At 42.8% G+C, this 16,578-nt stretch overlaps 1 protein-coding gene across 2 annotated transcripts in view; it reads left to right on the top strand.

Annotated features, from left to right (window-relative positions):
* Window positions 1-8,434, top strand: part of SLAIN2 (SLAIN motif family member 2) — a 62,411-nt gene extending 53,977 nt beyond the window's left edge. For both annotated transcript variants that reach the window (XM_040418896.1, XM_040418897.1), the window contains 3 exons: window positions 73-355; window positions 5,618-7,041; window positions 7,651-8,434. In XM_040418896.1, coding sequence (XP_040274830.1) covers window positions 73-355; window positions 5,618-5,684 — 350 coding nt within the window. In that variant the 3' untranslated portion in view covers window positions 5,685-7,041; window positions 7,651-8,434. The remainder of the gene's footprint in view (window positions 1-72; window positions 356-5,617; window positions 7,042-7,650) is intronic.
* The last annotated feature ends 8,144 nt before the right edge of the window (window positions 8,435-16,578 follow it).

Here is a 16,578-nt window from a genome sequence, read left to right as displayed (position 1 = left end):
ACATTACTAGTATGCTGACAAAGATTTTGAGCAATTTATTAACTGCCGCAACTTTCTCATTTCTCCCTTAAGTACCGTCTCCTGGCAAGTTCCGGTCCCCTGCAGCTACATCTCCTTTAGCACTACGGCAGCCGATGAAGGCTTTATCTAACCCTGGCTCTCAGCTTACTCAAGAAGCAGTTGCCGCGGCTCAGAACCACTTTACATCAGGCCCACCTTCCAACCAACAGTCTGGCTCTGCAAGTCCAGTTGCTCGGGCTAGCACACCAATGAAGAGTGGTTTGCCAAGACCTAGCACACCATCAGGTGGTAGTATACCAGTGCCTCGCAGCAAAATTGCACAACCTGTACGAAGGTAGGTATATAAGGAACTAAAGCAGTCTGAAGATTTCCTCCCCCCAAGGGACTATGTAGAAAATAACACATTCTGTAGTAATCCTGCTAATTTCTGGTGTTTGTATATTTCCTTTGATGGTTCCTTAACTGGAATCTGTCTCCCCAATTTTGGACTATCTACACTAATACATGAGTAGTGCTGCAGATAAGGCTACTTTCACACTGGCGTTTTGGTTCAAGGCTCTCCCAAGCGGTCCAAAACGGATCAGTTTTGCCCTAATGCATTCTGAATGGATAAATATCCGCTCAGAATGCATCAGTTTGCCTCCGTTCCGCCTCATTGCGCTCTGGAGGTGGACACCAAAAAGCAGCTTGCAGCGTTTTGGTGTCCGTCTGACTATGCGGAGGCAAACTGATCCAGCCTGACACACAATGTAAGTCAATGGGGACAGATCCATTTTGATTGACAAAATGCAAAACGGATCTGCCCCTCGTTGACTTTCAATGGTGTTCAAGATGGATCGTATTGGCCAATGTTAAAGATAATACAAACTGATCCGTTCTGAACGGATGGAGACTGTTTTATCTGTGCGGATCCGTATGTGCAGATACATGACGGATCCGCACCAAACGCGAGTGTGAAAGTAGCCTAAGGAGTCCAGATGACAATTATTATTTTTTTTTTTTCCTACTGCCTCCCGTTTCTCCATCGTCAGCACTCGGTCCTCTCCATTGTTTCCATAAATCTTTTAGCCACAGCACTCATCCAACTTGGGGCTTTTGTAGGGTGCTCGTCCTGTTCTGGTCCTACTCCACCTGAGGACCTTTTAACTTAGATGAAGACAAGCGACTTCAGACAGCACTCCAATTGGAATCAAATCATTTCTTTATTACTCCAGCCGAAGATGGTGCATTACAGTAGCGACGTTTCGGGCCATAACATGATCCAGTCCTTTGTCCAGCTAATGCATAGGTGCACGAAAAGAAGGGTAAAAATATACCAAAAATGAGGTCTCATGTGAGTACATACAGTGCATCTCAAAAGCAAGATATTAATGAACAGTTACAGCTTTATTGTAGATTGGAAGTTATAAACAAACAATGTCTGGTTATGATGGTTGCAAATCAATACAACAGCCAGAATGTGAAAAATCGTGTCCATTATGTGATAGTAAATACATACAATAAATACACATGACCGATAATATCTGACTGGCAATTGCACATAATTGGAATGAGAGTGTGACAGACATGATTGAAGGAAGTGGGATAAGTATTTGAGTGATTTAATAGGATTGTATGGAGGTAGCTAAGGACTAGATAAAGGGTATCAAATATGAATATTATCATCAGAAAGCCTGTATATCAAGGTGTGAGGTAAGTACAGAGTGACCTATTGTAATATGATAATCCGCAGGTAATTGCAGTTACATGACTGTATATGTGTCAAGAGAGTATATAGAAAACATAATTAGAGATCAGGTCAGTTGGTGTCAGAGCATTCTGTAGACATAGGTGAAACAGTCTGCATGGACAGCACTAGTGGAGGTCTCCAAGTGAGACGGTCTGCATAGTGGAGGTCTCCAAGTGGGACGGTCTGCATAGTGGAGGTCTCCAAGTGGGACGGTCTGCATAGTGGAGGTCTCCAAGTGGGACGGTCTGCATAGTGGAGGTCTCAAAGTGGGACGGTCTGCATAGTGGAGGTCTCCAAGTGGGACGGTCTGCATAGTGGAGGTCTCCAAGTGGGACGGTCTGCTTAGTGGAGGTCTCCAAGTGGGACGGTCTGCATAGTGGAGGTCTCCAAGTGGGACGGTCTGCATAGTGGAGGTCTCCAAGTGGGACGGTCTGCATAGTGGAGGTCTCCAAGTGGGACGGTCTGCATAGTGGAGGTCTCCTAGAGGTCTCTGTTATCGGTCATGTGTTGTATGTATTTACTATCGCATTATGGACACAATTTTTCACATTCTGGCTGTTGTATTGATTTGCAACCATCATAAGCGGACATTGTCTGTTTATAACCTCCAGTCCACAATCGTGCTGTAACTGTTCATTAATATCATGCTTTTGAGATTATGTACTGTATGTAAATATCATATTATATTAGACCTCGTGCACCTATGTATTAGCTTGACAAAGCGCTGGATTGTCATTTATCAGTCCTCTCCATTGTGTTAGAACAGCACAGCAGTCTGCATCGTGTACTTCAGTGTAGCTTTGAGTGCTGACAGCGGGGGAACTGGGGTCAGTAGGAAAATAAAAAATAATGGTGATCTGGACTCCTTATCTCATGTATTACTGCAGATAATAGACCGTAATATGGGTGACCTATTCCTTTTACCCCTTAAGGACTTAGGACGTACCGGTACGCCATGTTTGCCAATTCCTTAAAGGGATTCTGTCACCTCGTTTTCGGTTATAAAGCTGCGGACATGCACGGCTAGATCGCCGCTAGCATGTCCGCAATATACCGGTCCTATAGCACTGTGTGCTTTTATTTTGTTTAAAAAATGATTTTAGAGATATGTAAATGAGTCTTGTAAGGTGCCCAAGGGGCCGTACTAACCTTCCTGGTGCCCAGCCACGCCCCCCTGTGAAGGAGCCTAGCACCGCCTATGTCCTCCGAATTTCCTCCTTTCGACACAGTTAGATTGCCGTAATGCGCAGTGCCGGTATAGTGTTCCTTCCCTGTGCTGGCATCAGCCTCAGAGAAGGAACTGCGCATGCGCGAGCTCGCGCATCGCGAGATTACGGCGATCTAACGGTGTCGAAAAGGAGGAGATTCGGAGGACATAGGCGGTGCTGGGCTCCTTCCACCTTACATCACAAAAACTGTAATAGCAAGCGATCAAAAGTCACACGCACCCCAAAATAGTGCCAATAAAACCATCATCTCATCCCGCAAAAATCATACCCTACCCAAGATAATCGCCCAAAAACGGAAACACTAAAACATGATTCTTTTTGCTTCAAAAAAGAAATCATTGTGTAAAACTTACATAAATAAAAAAAAGGATACATATTAGGTATCGCCGCATCCGTGACAACCTGGTCTATAAAAATATCACATGATGTAACCTGAATGTTGTAAATAACAAAAAATAAAAACTGCCAAAACAGCTATTTCTTGTTATCTTGCCTTACAAAAAGTGTAATATAGAGCAACCAAAAATCATATGTACCCTAAACTAGTACCAACAATATTGCCACCCTATCCCGTAGTTTCTAAAATGGGGCCACTTTTTTTGGAGTTTCTACTCTAGGGGTGCATCAGGGGGGCTTCAAATGGGACATGGTGTCAAAAAAAAAACTGTCTAGCAAAATCTGCCTTCCAAAAACCGTATGGCATTCCTTTCCTTCTGCGCCCTGCCGTTTGCCCGTACAGCAGTTTACGACCACATATAGGGTGTTTCTGTAAACTACAGAATCAGGGCCATAAATATTGAGTTTGGTTTGGCTGTTAACCCTTGCTTTGTAACTGGAAAAAAATTATTAAATTGGAAAATCTGCCAAAAAAGTGAAATTTTAAATTTGTATCTCTATTTTCCATTTAATTCTTGTGGAACACCTAAAGGGTTAACAAAGTTTGTAAAATCAGTTTTGAATACCTTGAGGGGTGTAGTTTATATAATGGGGTCATTTTTGGGTGGTTTCTATTATGTAAGCCTCGCAAAGTGACTTCAGACCTGAACTGGTCCCTAAAAATTGGGTTTTTGAAAATTTCTGAAAAATTTCAAGATTTGCTTCTAAACTTCTAAGCCTTGTAACATCCCCCAAAAATAAAATATCATTCCCAAAATGATCCAAACATGAAGTAGACATATGGGGAATGTAAAGTACTAACTATTTTTGGAGGTATTGCTATGTATTATAGAAGTAAAGAAATTGAAACTTGGAAATTTGCAATTTTTTTAAAAATTTTTTTTTTGTAAATTTGGTATTTATTTATAAATAAAAAGGATTTTTTTTAAACTTCATTTTACCAGTGTCGTGAAGTAAAATATGTGACGAAAAAACTATCTCAGAATGGCCTGGATAAGTCAAAGCGTTTTAAAGTTATCAGCACTTAAAGTGACACTGGTCAGATTTGCAAAAAATGGCCTGATCCTTAAGGTGAAATAGGGCCGAGTCCTTAAGGGGTTAAAAGAACTCTGCAGAGAAGAAAAACGGATGCTATCTTATAGCTAAATTAAATTCTTTCTCGTTTGTGATTTTGAATCTAAGGCTTTCACATCTGATTGGGTTTCACTGTGGTGAAACCCAATTATTGACATGCTGCAGATTTCAAATTTGCACATGCTGAGTTTTTTTTTTATATGCAGCATGTAGATGAAGTTTCTTAAAATCTCCTCCACTTTGCTTTGCTTTGGTACTGTACAATCCACGACAGCAATCCAGTCACGTGTGGACATAGCCTAAAAGTAGAGCTACCCCTTAACACTTTTAAGGACATATTTTGCAAAGGATCAGGTTTTGTATATGAAGCTCCTTAACCACCACCATAGTATTTTACAGAATGGTAATAGATTTGTAAAGGTGGCATTCTCTAAAATATCACTTTCAGTAAAAAATTATCAGGTAATGCACACTACCCATGAATAATCATGTGTGTGTGGTCCTGGTATCAGTATTGGTGTACTTCTGGTTTGCAAGTCGGCGACATCAGGCGCATGCACAGTGAAGAGAGCGATGCTGGCCTCAGCTTCCCCCACACTCTGTGCATGTACTGTAATCAGCTGGAGCTGGCTTACAAGCCTAAACCACACTACTACACCTGAGCGTGCCCCTCTTTACAACTTCGTAAGGACTGTAGTTGCTGTGTATATGTATTAAGGGGAACCTGTCACGTTGAACATGGTGTTTGAGCTACAGGCAGCATGATATAGAGCAGGAAGAGCTGAACAGATTGATATATAGATTTACGGGAAAAGATTCAGTATAAGCAGTATTTCGATCATTTAAAATCCTGCTCATTCTGAGCTTTGAAGTCCAGGAGTCGGTCCTAATGGTGATTGACAGCTCTCTCTGTATACACAGTCATAGAGGGAAGGCTGTCAATCACTGATAGGACCGCCCCGAATGAGCAACAATGCAAACATATAAAAAGTTTTATTGAATCTTTCAACACAAAACATATCAATCTGCTCAGCTCTTCCTGCTCTAGAACATGCTGCCTGCAGATTACTTTGCATTTTGATGCATTTTAAATCCATTCTGTCCTTCCCCATTTTATATATTCCCCACTGATTACATGCAGTTATATCTTTTTTTTCCTTCTTTGCAGATCATTACCAGCTCCAAAAACACATGGCGCCTTGAAAGACGATAGCTGGAAAGAAGGTTGTTACTGATCCACAAAACCCTAAAGCTTCACTGCTCGAAGGACACGTCATCCACACTGTGACTACAGAGTAACCCGCCCTCATGGGACAGTTTGGGGTTTTCCTAACTGATCCCAGGGTCCTCTGTCCGTATCTAGCACAAACGGCAGAGGTTACAAAGAAGAGCACTTTATTGATGTTGACCATCAGATGTTCTACTCATGCAATCACTCTCTCACGACATCGGCCATCATTTAATTTTAGCTTTCTACAGTCTTAACCCTTCAGAAACTAAATGCACTGCATCCTTATTTGGCTTTTCAAGTAAATACTGGTAAAGGAATAACATCTGGTAATGGCATATTTTTTTTTTGCTTACAACAAATGTGGTTAATGCCAAAGAACAACTGCTGAAAAGATTTTTTTATAAATATATCAAATATATTGAGAGTTTATTATGCATTAAGCACTAACATTGCAACTGTCTACAAAGATATATCAGCGGGTAGACTATGAGTACTGATTTTACAGTTTTATGCAAAGAGAAAAATGGTTCTGTGCTGTGTATCCTATGGAATAGCTTGTTGAGGCTTTCACAATCATTAACTCTGCCCGGGATCCGACATAATGGTACAGTTCCTTGGTTAGGTAGCGTTAGGCAGGCTTTACAAGGTCAGGTTTTCCAGTGTAGTCTCTGGGTCCCCAAAAAAAAGGTGTGGTGGTATCTATACTTTATACTTCCTCTCCCTTGGCTTCAGAAATGGTATCTGAAAACCTGAACGTGGAAACCCAGCCTTACTATTTCAGTCTCTTCATTGATGACCACCTAAAGGAGCTCTAAACCAGAGCATATGGGAGAAAACCTGACGTGGTTGTTTGATTTAAGAGCTTGCAGAAAACCGTGTGGACAATCTCTTGGGGTACTTAACAGTTACAAATCTGGCCATGTAAAGAGTGCCCATTGACCATATTGTATGTTAATTGGCATTCGTTTATAGGGTTTGTTCACCACAGGGAGCCAATAGGAAAAAACACTTCTTCACCAACGTGGCCAGACCTGAGGAAATCATATTTATTCATATTACCTGATCTCCGCTACTGCCTTCTGGCCCATTCTCGCTGCAGATCTGTCTACTTGTGTCAACATCCTGTTTGACGTGGGTCATATGGCTGCTGTGGCCAATAAATGGCACACACAGTGGTGTCATGTCACAGGGTCATGTAACACATAGGGAATAATTCACTGCTGCAACCAGTCATTGGCTGCAGTGGCCACATGACCCATATCAAACCGAATGTTGGCACAGGTACATGGAGATCTGCAGCGGGAGAGTGAAGGAGCCAGAAGGCAGCGGCGGGGATCAGGTAAGTATGATTCCCTTTACAGGTCCGGCCACGCTAGAGGGTCTGCCCAAAAGGACCCTGGGGGTTGTACAACCCCTTTAAGTACCTTCCCTGAGCAAATAATTGGCCAACTGATCTGCTCCATAAATAGTCTGATTATTCATACAGCCATTCGTTTACATTGTCTGCAGGTTGGCGGGCCTTTTACACAGGACAGTGAACATTCTTTTCTTATCACTCTGTATTGTGCCGTTCCTCTGTTATTCCTCTTAAAATGAAAACTTATGAATAAGTTGGCTGTTAGATGTTACTGGTTAGGTCATGCCCCTGCACAGTCTGGTACCTCCAGCACTGACTGGATACTGTCAGACTGTAGAGACACTTCCCTTTACAAGTGGAATGGCGACACCTATTTGCCAATTTATATTCATGAGGAATAACAGAGGAAAAGCACAAGACAGAATTCTAAAAATTAAAACTTCCGTGCAGAGTTTTTGGGGGGAATACATGTATGTACTGAAACAGACAAGGGAGGAGAGGTGACATGCCTTCTTTTAAGGTTCACCTTGGTGTATTCTGCTTTTAACTTTAAAGTCTTTACAAATTGTGTGTTGCCTCTAGCAGATACAGTGTCTGCTGCTGGGCATGTAAGCCCTATTATACCGGCAGATGCCCGGGCAATATGAGCGCCTATAGACGATGAACATCCATCGGTGCTCATTTACACATGCTGGTTCAAAGCGCATGTGGAGGAATGATCACCACCGCAGTTGTTCCTCCCTCATTCAGTTCTGTTGATTATTGGCAGCCCATCCCTGATTACACAGGGAGATGTGCTGCCGATAATTGGGCATCTTTCATCCTAATAGGGCCCTAAGGGTAAGAACAGGGCTTGCGGCATCTGAAGTATTGATCTATATAGCGGTAGCTCTCCTGTCCTAAAATGAAGAGGCTATACACAATGATGTGTAATGATCCGAGAACTATCCACTTGTTCCATACGGGGTATGCACGCTGATCTACCTTTTCACTGTCAGAATCTCTGTAGAGTGATCTGTGTGCCAAGTGGCCTAATAGCTGTGTGCGCTGTCCTGCTGCATCCCCTTTCTGTACTTGGAGGGTTAAATATTGGAAAGCTTTGTCCCCCATTATCCCTTGTTCCCTCTGCATTTTACGTTGCGTCTGACGTATTTAAATTGTACATAATTTCCTCCTGGCGTCTCAGTATTGTAGTAATTTCTCTTGCCTTACTTATCCCATATTTAGCATTACCTGTGCCAGCATTTACCATTGCTCTATCCATAAGGACAGGTCACCACTTCCGCTGTCTAAATGGCAGTCAATCGTACACCATGTCTGTGTGCTTTGTATTAGGGATCGACCGATTATCGGTTTGGCCGATATTATCGGCCAATATTGAGGATTTTGAACGTTATCGGTATCTGCATCTATTTTGCCGATATACCGATAACGTATTGGGAACACAGATTGCGCTGCTCTCAGCGCGTTCTGTGTTCCCTCCGCAGCACAGGGGAGAAGGAAGCAGTGTCTCCTCCCCCTGTGCTACTGCTGCCGCTGCCGCCAATGACGAAAGAGAAGACAAGAGGAGGGGAGGGGCTGTGGCCGCTGCGCCACCAATGAAGAGGAGTCTTTCATTCATTCATATACAGGAGGCGGGAGCTGGCTGCAGAATCACATAGCCGGCTCCCGACCTCTATGAACGGCAGCTGCGGTCCGCGGTAGTTAACTCCTCAGGTGCCGCGGATCGCAGCTACAGTTCATAGAGGTCGGGAGCCGGCTATGTGATTCTGCAGCCAGCTCCCGCCTCCTGTATATGAATGATTGAGAGACTTATCTTCATTGGTGGCGCAGTGCGCCCCCCCCCCCCCCCCCCCCCCCCCAGTATTAATCATTGGTGGCGCAGTGCGCCCCCACCCCAATCCCGGCCAATAGTAAAAACATTGGTGGCGCAGTGCGCCCCCCACCCCCCCCCCCCCCCCCCCCCCCCCCCACCCAGTATTACTCATTGGTGGCAGTGGCCACAGGATCCCCTCTCCCCTGCTCCTCCGATCGGAGCCCCAGCAGTGTAAGCCTGGGGCTCCGATCGGTTACCATGGCAGCCAGGATGCTATTGAAGCCCTGGCTGCCATGTTTAGCTCCCTGCTGCTGTGTGCACAAAGCACAGAGCAGCAGGGACAGTGTGAGCTCCTATTCACCCTGATAGAGATCTATCAGGGTGAATAGGACAAGGGTTCTAGTCCCTAAGGGGGCTAAAAGTTAGTAAAAAAAAAAACCACAAAAATATTAAGTATAAATGAAAAAGATTTATGAAAAAATACACATTAAAAATAAACAAAAAAATACACATTAACAATAAACATTAATTTTCAGCAGATTTGTGTAGGAAATTTTTTTTTCCTCAAAAATGAAAATTCCCAGAATATCGGTATAAATTATCGGCTATCGGCCTGAAAGTTCACAAATTATCGGTATCGGCCCTAAAAAATCAATATCGGTCGATCCCTACTTTGTATGTAACATGGATATTTTATGTTCCATATTCAATTCTTACCCCACTGACAAAAGATATGGGCCCTGATTCTTCATGACCGGTGTCATAAATGACCTTCCGCCTACGGCATTAAATCTACTCCATCTGGGAGCTGCCATAGATTGCAGTCATTATTTACACCAGTATCTGGTGTAAATAATAGCCCCTCCCACACATCGCCATCACCACGCCCCCTTTTCTAGCAAAACTGGCATCGTTGGCGTAAAATGTCCGTTGTGACTAGAAAATTTGTAACTGCATTGAATTTTGCAGCTTTTCTACGCAAAAGAACAGGCATTAGAGAGTCCTAGTATCGCAGTACCTTTGTGCTGCATATGCAGTAAATGGTGGCATGTCACCTGGATGGCAGAATAGAACTAGATCCTCCGTCATTATTCAGGGCAGGCATCAGCCTTTATAGTTGCGTTAAGGTTTATTTCTAAAGGAGTTTCTAATGTAAATGACCCCTTATCAGGGCATGTGTAATAGGTATCCTCTGTGCCATCTGTTTGGCAGTATTCCTAAGCCAAGTACTCTGTTCACATCTGTCCTGCAATTGAAATGTGCAGCAACCATTGGACCCCATTAACTTATAATGGTATCTGCTGGGTCCTGAAGGGCTATTCTTCCTGCCAAAATCAATGGAATCTGCGGCGGAGGCCTTTTACACATGTGTGTACAGTACAAATGATCTGAAAATAGCTTTCATCTGCACCTATCAGAAATGCACAGCATGAGGTTACCCCCCCCCCCCCCCCCTGTGACCAGGCGGCACCCTCTCTATTTCTGTCTTAGGACTGCAGGGTGCTGACTGGGGTCATTAGACTATAGGGACACCCACTGGCTTCAGTGGGAGCTCTTTATGCTCTGTTCTTCATACAGCACCACTCATGGGGTAAATTTATACAAGTAACAGAACTACTCTCCCCCTCTTCACTTTAGGGCAGGCATGCTCAACCTGTGGCCCTCCAGCAGTTGCAAAACTACAACTCCCGTCATTCCCTGACAGCCTACAGCTATCATCCTAGAGAAGGGAATCGTGGGAGTTGTAGTTTTACAACAGCTGGAGGGTCGCAGGTTGAGCATCCCGGCTTTAGGGTAAGTTTGTGTTTTTTTCTCGTGTGGCTGATGGCAATCATTACATACATAGAGGGACCTGCGTGTGTTCTGTGGTTTTGAAAGTGCTAAATTAAGATTCTAGGTTCAGGTTCTAGGTAGGTTTTGGGTTCAGCATAGTCATCTACATCTTGCAATGTAGAAGTGGACGTATGCTCACTTACTGCTATCGGCATGCAGTGAACATACATCCATGTGATTATATGTAGCCATAGTATATGATACATGTATGTTGACTGTTTGTTTCACTGGATCATGAACATTCAAACTACACGGTCAACAGTACAGCACTGGATCCCTCTGTCATATAGTATGGAAAGTGGGCACTGTGCACATCGAGTGTTCGCCCTTTTTACGATTCCGCTGATGTATCTACCAATGGTCATTTATCGGGATAAAATCCTATAGAAACGTTCTCTAAGCTTTGACTTGATCTGCAGTGCAGGTCATCTGTCTGTCTGTGGGACACTTTAACTCCTGGTTATGTCATGACTATTGTATTGCCTGGTATAAAGCCTAGCCCCATTCAAGTAAATTTAGTTGTGACTTCAGTGAACCTCAGACAACCACTGATGAGCGGAGTATTACTTTACAAATAGATGGAGCAATAGCTGAATCTGCTGTGGAATGTGAGGATTCCACCAAGCTGCTCCTTATATATAAGGAAGGATGGCATTAGGGTATCGTTGTTGTTGATTCTGAATTCCCCGTTAATTATTTCTACAGTAAATATATACCCATAAAAAACTTTAGTACTTAAGGAGAAATGGAGAATTGATTAGACAACAGAATGTATCCATTTTTCAATCTACACCCTGATCCATTTCCATGTACAAGTTTTTGGATTTTTTATTTATTTATTTTTTTGGGGAGGGGGGTATGTGGCGGATGAAAAGTGATGGAGTGTATCATGATGGCTGATAAACTCATAAAACCTTAGGACAAAAGTTATGACTACCAGTTTACTTTATCAAACTTTCTATGCAAAATGACCTCAAAGGCTGCCATAAACAATCGCAAGACTTTCGTGACCCATTAGGATGAGTGCACCTAAATATATGGAGCATTTAAGTCCAAACTTTTTTTTTTTTTAACTTTGTTTCTAAATTCATGTTACTTGTTGATCTTAAAGGGGCTGTCCATCTGGGAAATGGCTTTTGCAAAAAGCAGGGTGAGTTAAAAAAAATAATAATAATGAAGTCTTGCCTTGCCTATTCCCTTAGATTCCTATTCCAACTCTTAACTGGTCCCTGGAGATCCATACTTCCTGATCTCCATTCAACACATGGGAAAAGTCATTAACCCCCTGCCCCCCACACTGATCATCCCGTATTCGTGCATGCAGGAAAATATACTATTTTAAATGCACACCGTTCGGGGGCTGTCTGGTTGCAGAAGGGGGAGCCACTTCTAAGGGCTATTTTGTAGGCTGTAATTGCGCTACAGCCCTGATTACATTGCAAGATACAGCCTTTAGAAATGCTTTGCAGTGAAAGCTGAATATACCTGTAGCTTTCACTCCATAATAATAACAACTGTATCTCTCCAGGTGTCACCTAGCCCTGTGATCTTGGTCTTGTTTAAAAGCTTAGATTGTCAGCTTTCAAACAAGACCAGCTCACATTTGTAGGTGCTACCAGCCCAAGATATGAAGGGTTTAAGTAGCCCTCCCTCCCTTGAGCTGGCTGTGATGTCGGGCAGAAGGGGGGGGGGGGGGTAGTGGGGAGTGCTGACAGGCTGGAAGACCAGAGGGAAAAAAAATTCTCTCTCCCCGTTTAATCTGTACATGTCACCAGGGGGAGGGTAACTTCTGTGCATCTTGTCAATCCTGCTTCACCCATTAATCAAAATCTACAGTAAAAAAAAGTGACATTTTAGGGAGAGTTTTTACAATTTTGATCAAATCATAGGCTGTAACGGTCACCTGCTTGAGCCTTTGGTTGAGTAAGCTTTTCCTGGCATTTCCTTTGTGTCTAGATAGGACCAGAAAGCGAAGACCAGTCGGTAAGCATCATAGTGGCAGGTGATGGGTGAGATCTCAATTAATTTTAACTGAGTCCTTTGCCAAAATCTTTCCAGCTGGACATCCTCTTTAACATTCAAGTCCATGTAAGTGGATGTCGGGTGGAGGAACACATTGCCGTACTGTAGTGGAGGTATTGCTGTCCCCTGATTTTGAGTAGTGGTATTTGTTCCGTGCAAGTTCCCTCTAGGCTGGCATACACACTCATACATGAATTTGGTACCTCTGTTCATAGACTCTTGATACAAGACCTGCCTGTTCTACTTTTCTGAATCAGGACGTGGGTTTGCTTTTTGTACTTCATTATATTGTTGAAAGAAGTGTGGATATAATAAATAGTGCCTATGATTTATTTATGTTTGCGTACCACAAAGGATCTTTTTGAATCTGGATTATTTTTGTGCCAATGCAGTTGAATTTTTATGTAAGCAAGCAGATTGTGTAACTTACTGCTTCCAAAGTTATTTAAGTTTTTTTCTATGTGTGTTAATAAAAAAATGTACAAATTGTAAAAATACAGATTTATTCTTAACAGTATGTGTATGCCTAGTATTTGATACATGTGCCCTTCTTTACTCCATACGTTTCCATTGGGGTTGGGGCAGATTTTCTAAAACTATATAGATGGCATAAACTTTTACCACAGTGGCTTAGTCTGGATGATAAATCTGGTGCAGGGATAGGCAATTTTTGACCGAATTTAATTTTGGAGCAAAAGTCCCAGCTTAGTGCCCCTCTCCCATGAATCCCCCACCCCATTTCTAGCAAGTCGGAAAAGGTTGTAAAATCCCATGTTGCACCGATATGCTTCACTTTTTAGACAGTTTCCAAGCACAGACATTAGTAAATCCGGGCCTTGTGTTAACTTGTCTAGCTCTTTAAGCATTGGAAGCAGAGGTTTTGTTCATACTTATTGCATGTCATTATTACACTGTGTTCAGAATTATATGAAATATTTCAGTAAAATGAGGATTTAAAATGGTGTTTTATGTTCAGTTCAGGGAGCGTGGTTGGACCAGGAGATCTGGCAGATACACGGCCCATTTATGTGTCAGCACGTGGATGTCTGGTATCCATCGCAGACAGGTCTGTTAATTAGATTGCCAGGTGATCTTAGTTAATGGGAAAGTTTATTGGCCCATTTGCATGTCAGTAGTTCTGGGTCCGCATCCATTCCACAATTTTGCGGAACGAGTACGGACCTATTCATTTCAATGTGGCCGCCAACAAAATGCAGACGGCACACACAGTTCTGTTCCAAGGCCCCGCAAAAAAGATAGAGAATTTCCTATAGAATAGGCATTTCTATCATAGGGCTGGCCATGTGTTGTCTGCAAAATGCCGGTATCCGTGTTTGCAGATCCGCAAAACACTTACGGACATGTGAATGGACCCTTGGTGCAGATTTTTACAAGGTTGCAGATTATTTTGGTGTGAATTATTATGGTGCGGATTTCCTGTATTTCCGGAATCTCTCCATTCAATGAGAGAATGGTTCTGCAGTGGAAAACGCTGTAAAAAATCCAAACTGATATTTCCGCAGTTCTTTCCACTTCAGAATTATTTTACCATTGAATTGAATGGAGTGATTCTCATACAGAAAATCTGCAACACAACATTTACACAATGCAGGGATAGACAATTTTCAGCCCCATCGGATAACATTGCAGGAGTCTTGGTGTTGCCGGATCAGTTTTTTTCTGTTTCGATGTAACACAACAACATCCTAATGGAATAAATGTATCTGGATGTATTAACATCAAATTGAACCGTTTTGGAAACCAAAATGCAAGTGTGAAACAGGCCTTACATGCGTATTCTTTCCTCCCTGCATTTGTGATGCACTCCCATAGACTGTAATGTGTGTATTTAAAAACAAATATGCACAAAACTCGGACATACTGCGGATTTCAAATACTGGTGGAAATTATACACCTATGTGAATAGCTCTATTCATTAACATTAGCAGCGGGTTCCGGTACATAAAATCCGGGTCCATATATGGATTGCAAATATATTTGTGTGAAAGGGGCCTTTGGAAACTTTGTCAGACAAATTTAATCTTAAGAGGACATCTGTAAAACTGCCACTGATCAGCAGCAAATAGATATTTGAACCTGCTGGTGTCTCTAGAGCAGGGGTGGCCATCCTGAGGCTCTCCAGCTGTTGCAAAACTACAACTCCCAGCATGCCCAGACTACCTACATCTATTAGTCTAGAGCAGGGCATGGTGGGAGTTGTAGTTTTACTCCAGCTGTAGAGCTGCAGGTTGGCCAAGCCTGCTCTAGAGTGTCTTGAACCTCTTGATGTAGGATCCCCGACAGTCTGGCATTCAGCTAACCAAAGCTCACAAAGAAAAGTGTTTGCAGTGGACCCAAATACATAAAAACTAATTTGCAAGTACTTATATTCACCGATGAATGCTGTGCTACACTGGATGGTCCTCATCGATTGGAGTTCTGGGTGGCTGGTGAATGGCCACCCTGTTCCTATAGAAATGTGACATTAGCAAGGAAGTGGCACGGTGATGATTTGGGCTGGAATATGGGGGAAGTGGGTTCCTTATGGTGTCAAAATGAACTCTGAATGATCTGTAGAGTTCCTAACTGAGTATTTTCTGCCATGGTATAAAAAGAAGAATCCCTTTCATGCAAAATGTTCCTTCTAGATTAGGATGGGTATTGTGTATTTATTACTGAATTTCTGTTCAAATTGGAATCCACTACTCGTAAAAAAGTTAGGGATATTTGGCTTGTGGGTGAAATTTCATGATGAACCTAAAATGCACTGTAACCTTTTACAGCTGAACTTAATGTGACCTTCTCTAAACTTTTGAATGCACATGTCCAACTGTTCAATGTTTCAGTACTTTTTGCACAACTTGCTGTTCTCTAACAAGGAGCTTAACAGCAAAATTCACAACAGGTGTTTGATCCTTGAATCGCCCAATAAATTTCCTGGTTCAATTAGAATTGGTATTTAAGCAGTCCTCCTCATCATGCTGTTCACATTTTGACATCATGAGACCATGACAACACCTAATAATTGATCAACAGTACCTCGCCATGGCGAGGCTTGAAGCAGGATGTTCTCAGATGGAAGTGCACACTGAGCTTATAGTGTTAGAGTCGTCAGCAGGTTGCAATACAGATAGAGAGACTGGAAAAGTCACAGAAAGGCATAGAAGTGGGTGTACTTTGGCCACATCCCACACTGATAACCATTTCATTGTGCACAATGCCCTGCGGAACCAGATGATGAAAGCCACACAACTCCAGGCACATTTAAGAGAGGTACCCAAGTGTCATGTCAGACTATTTGAAACCATTTACATCGGTGTGGTCTGCTTGCTAGACGACCTACAAGGGTACCTGACCACACCACCAGGCACAAGCGTCATTGTCTTGCATGGGCCATAGAGCATCTACACTGGACGAGGGACCAGTGGGCCTCGGTGCTGTTAACTGATGAAAGTTGATTCATGCTGAGCAGAAATGATGGCCACCAATGATGTTGATGTCAAGGAGAGTGCTATGCATCAGCCACTGGTGAGCCTTTGGTGGTGGTGGTGGTGGTGGTGTTAGTGTGGGCAGGTGTTTAGTCAATACAGAACTGCCTTACACTTTGTGAATGGTACGACTTGAATAACATCATTAATCCAGTCATTGTGCCTCTGCATGAACAACACAGGCCTAATTTCAATTGAATAGATGACAATGCTCCAGCTCATCAAGGGCACATCATTTAGGAACCTCAGTGAGGTGGACAGAGAAAAAAAGAAAACAGGTGATGCAATTACAAAAGTATTTAGATCTAGGTGCTGGTTTATAGAACTGAGCATGTGTCCACCTCAGCAAGGTGGACATGGAAATACGAAGAAAAAAAATAGT

Source organism: Bufo bufo, chromosome 2 (assembly GCF_905171765.1).
Source record: "Bufo bufo chromosome 2, aBufBuf1.1, whole genome shotgun sequence".
Classification (NCBI taxonomy): domain Eukaryota; kingdom Metazoa; phylum Chordata; class Amphibia; order Anura; family Bufonidae; genus Bufo; species Bufo bufo.
Note: the sequence above shows the minus strand (reverse complement) of the source record. Positions and strands in the feature narration are given on the sequence as shown.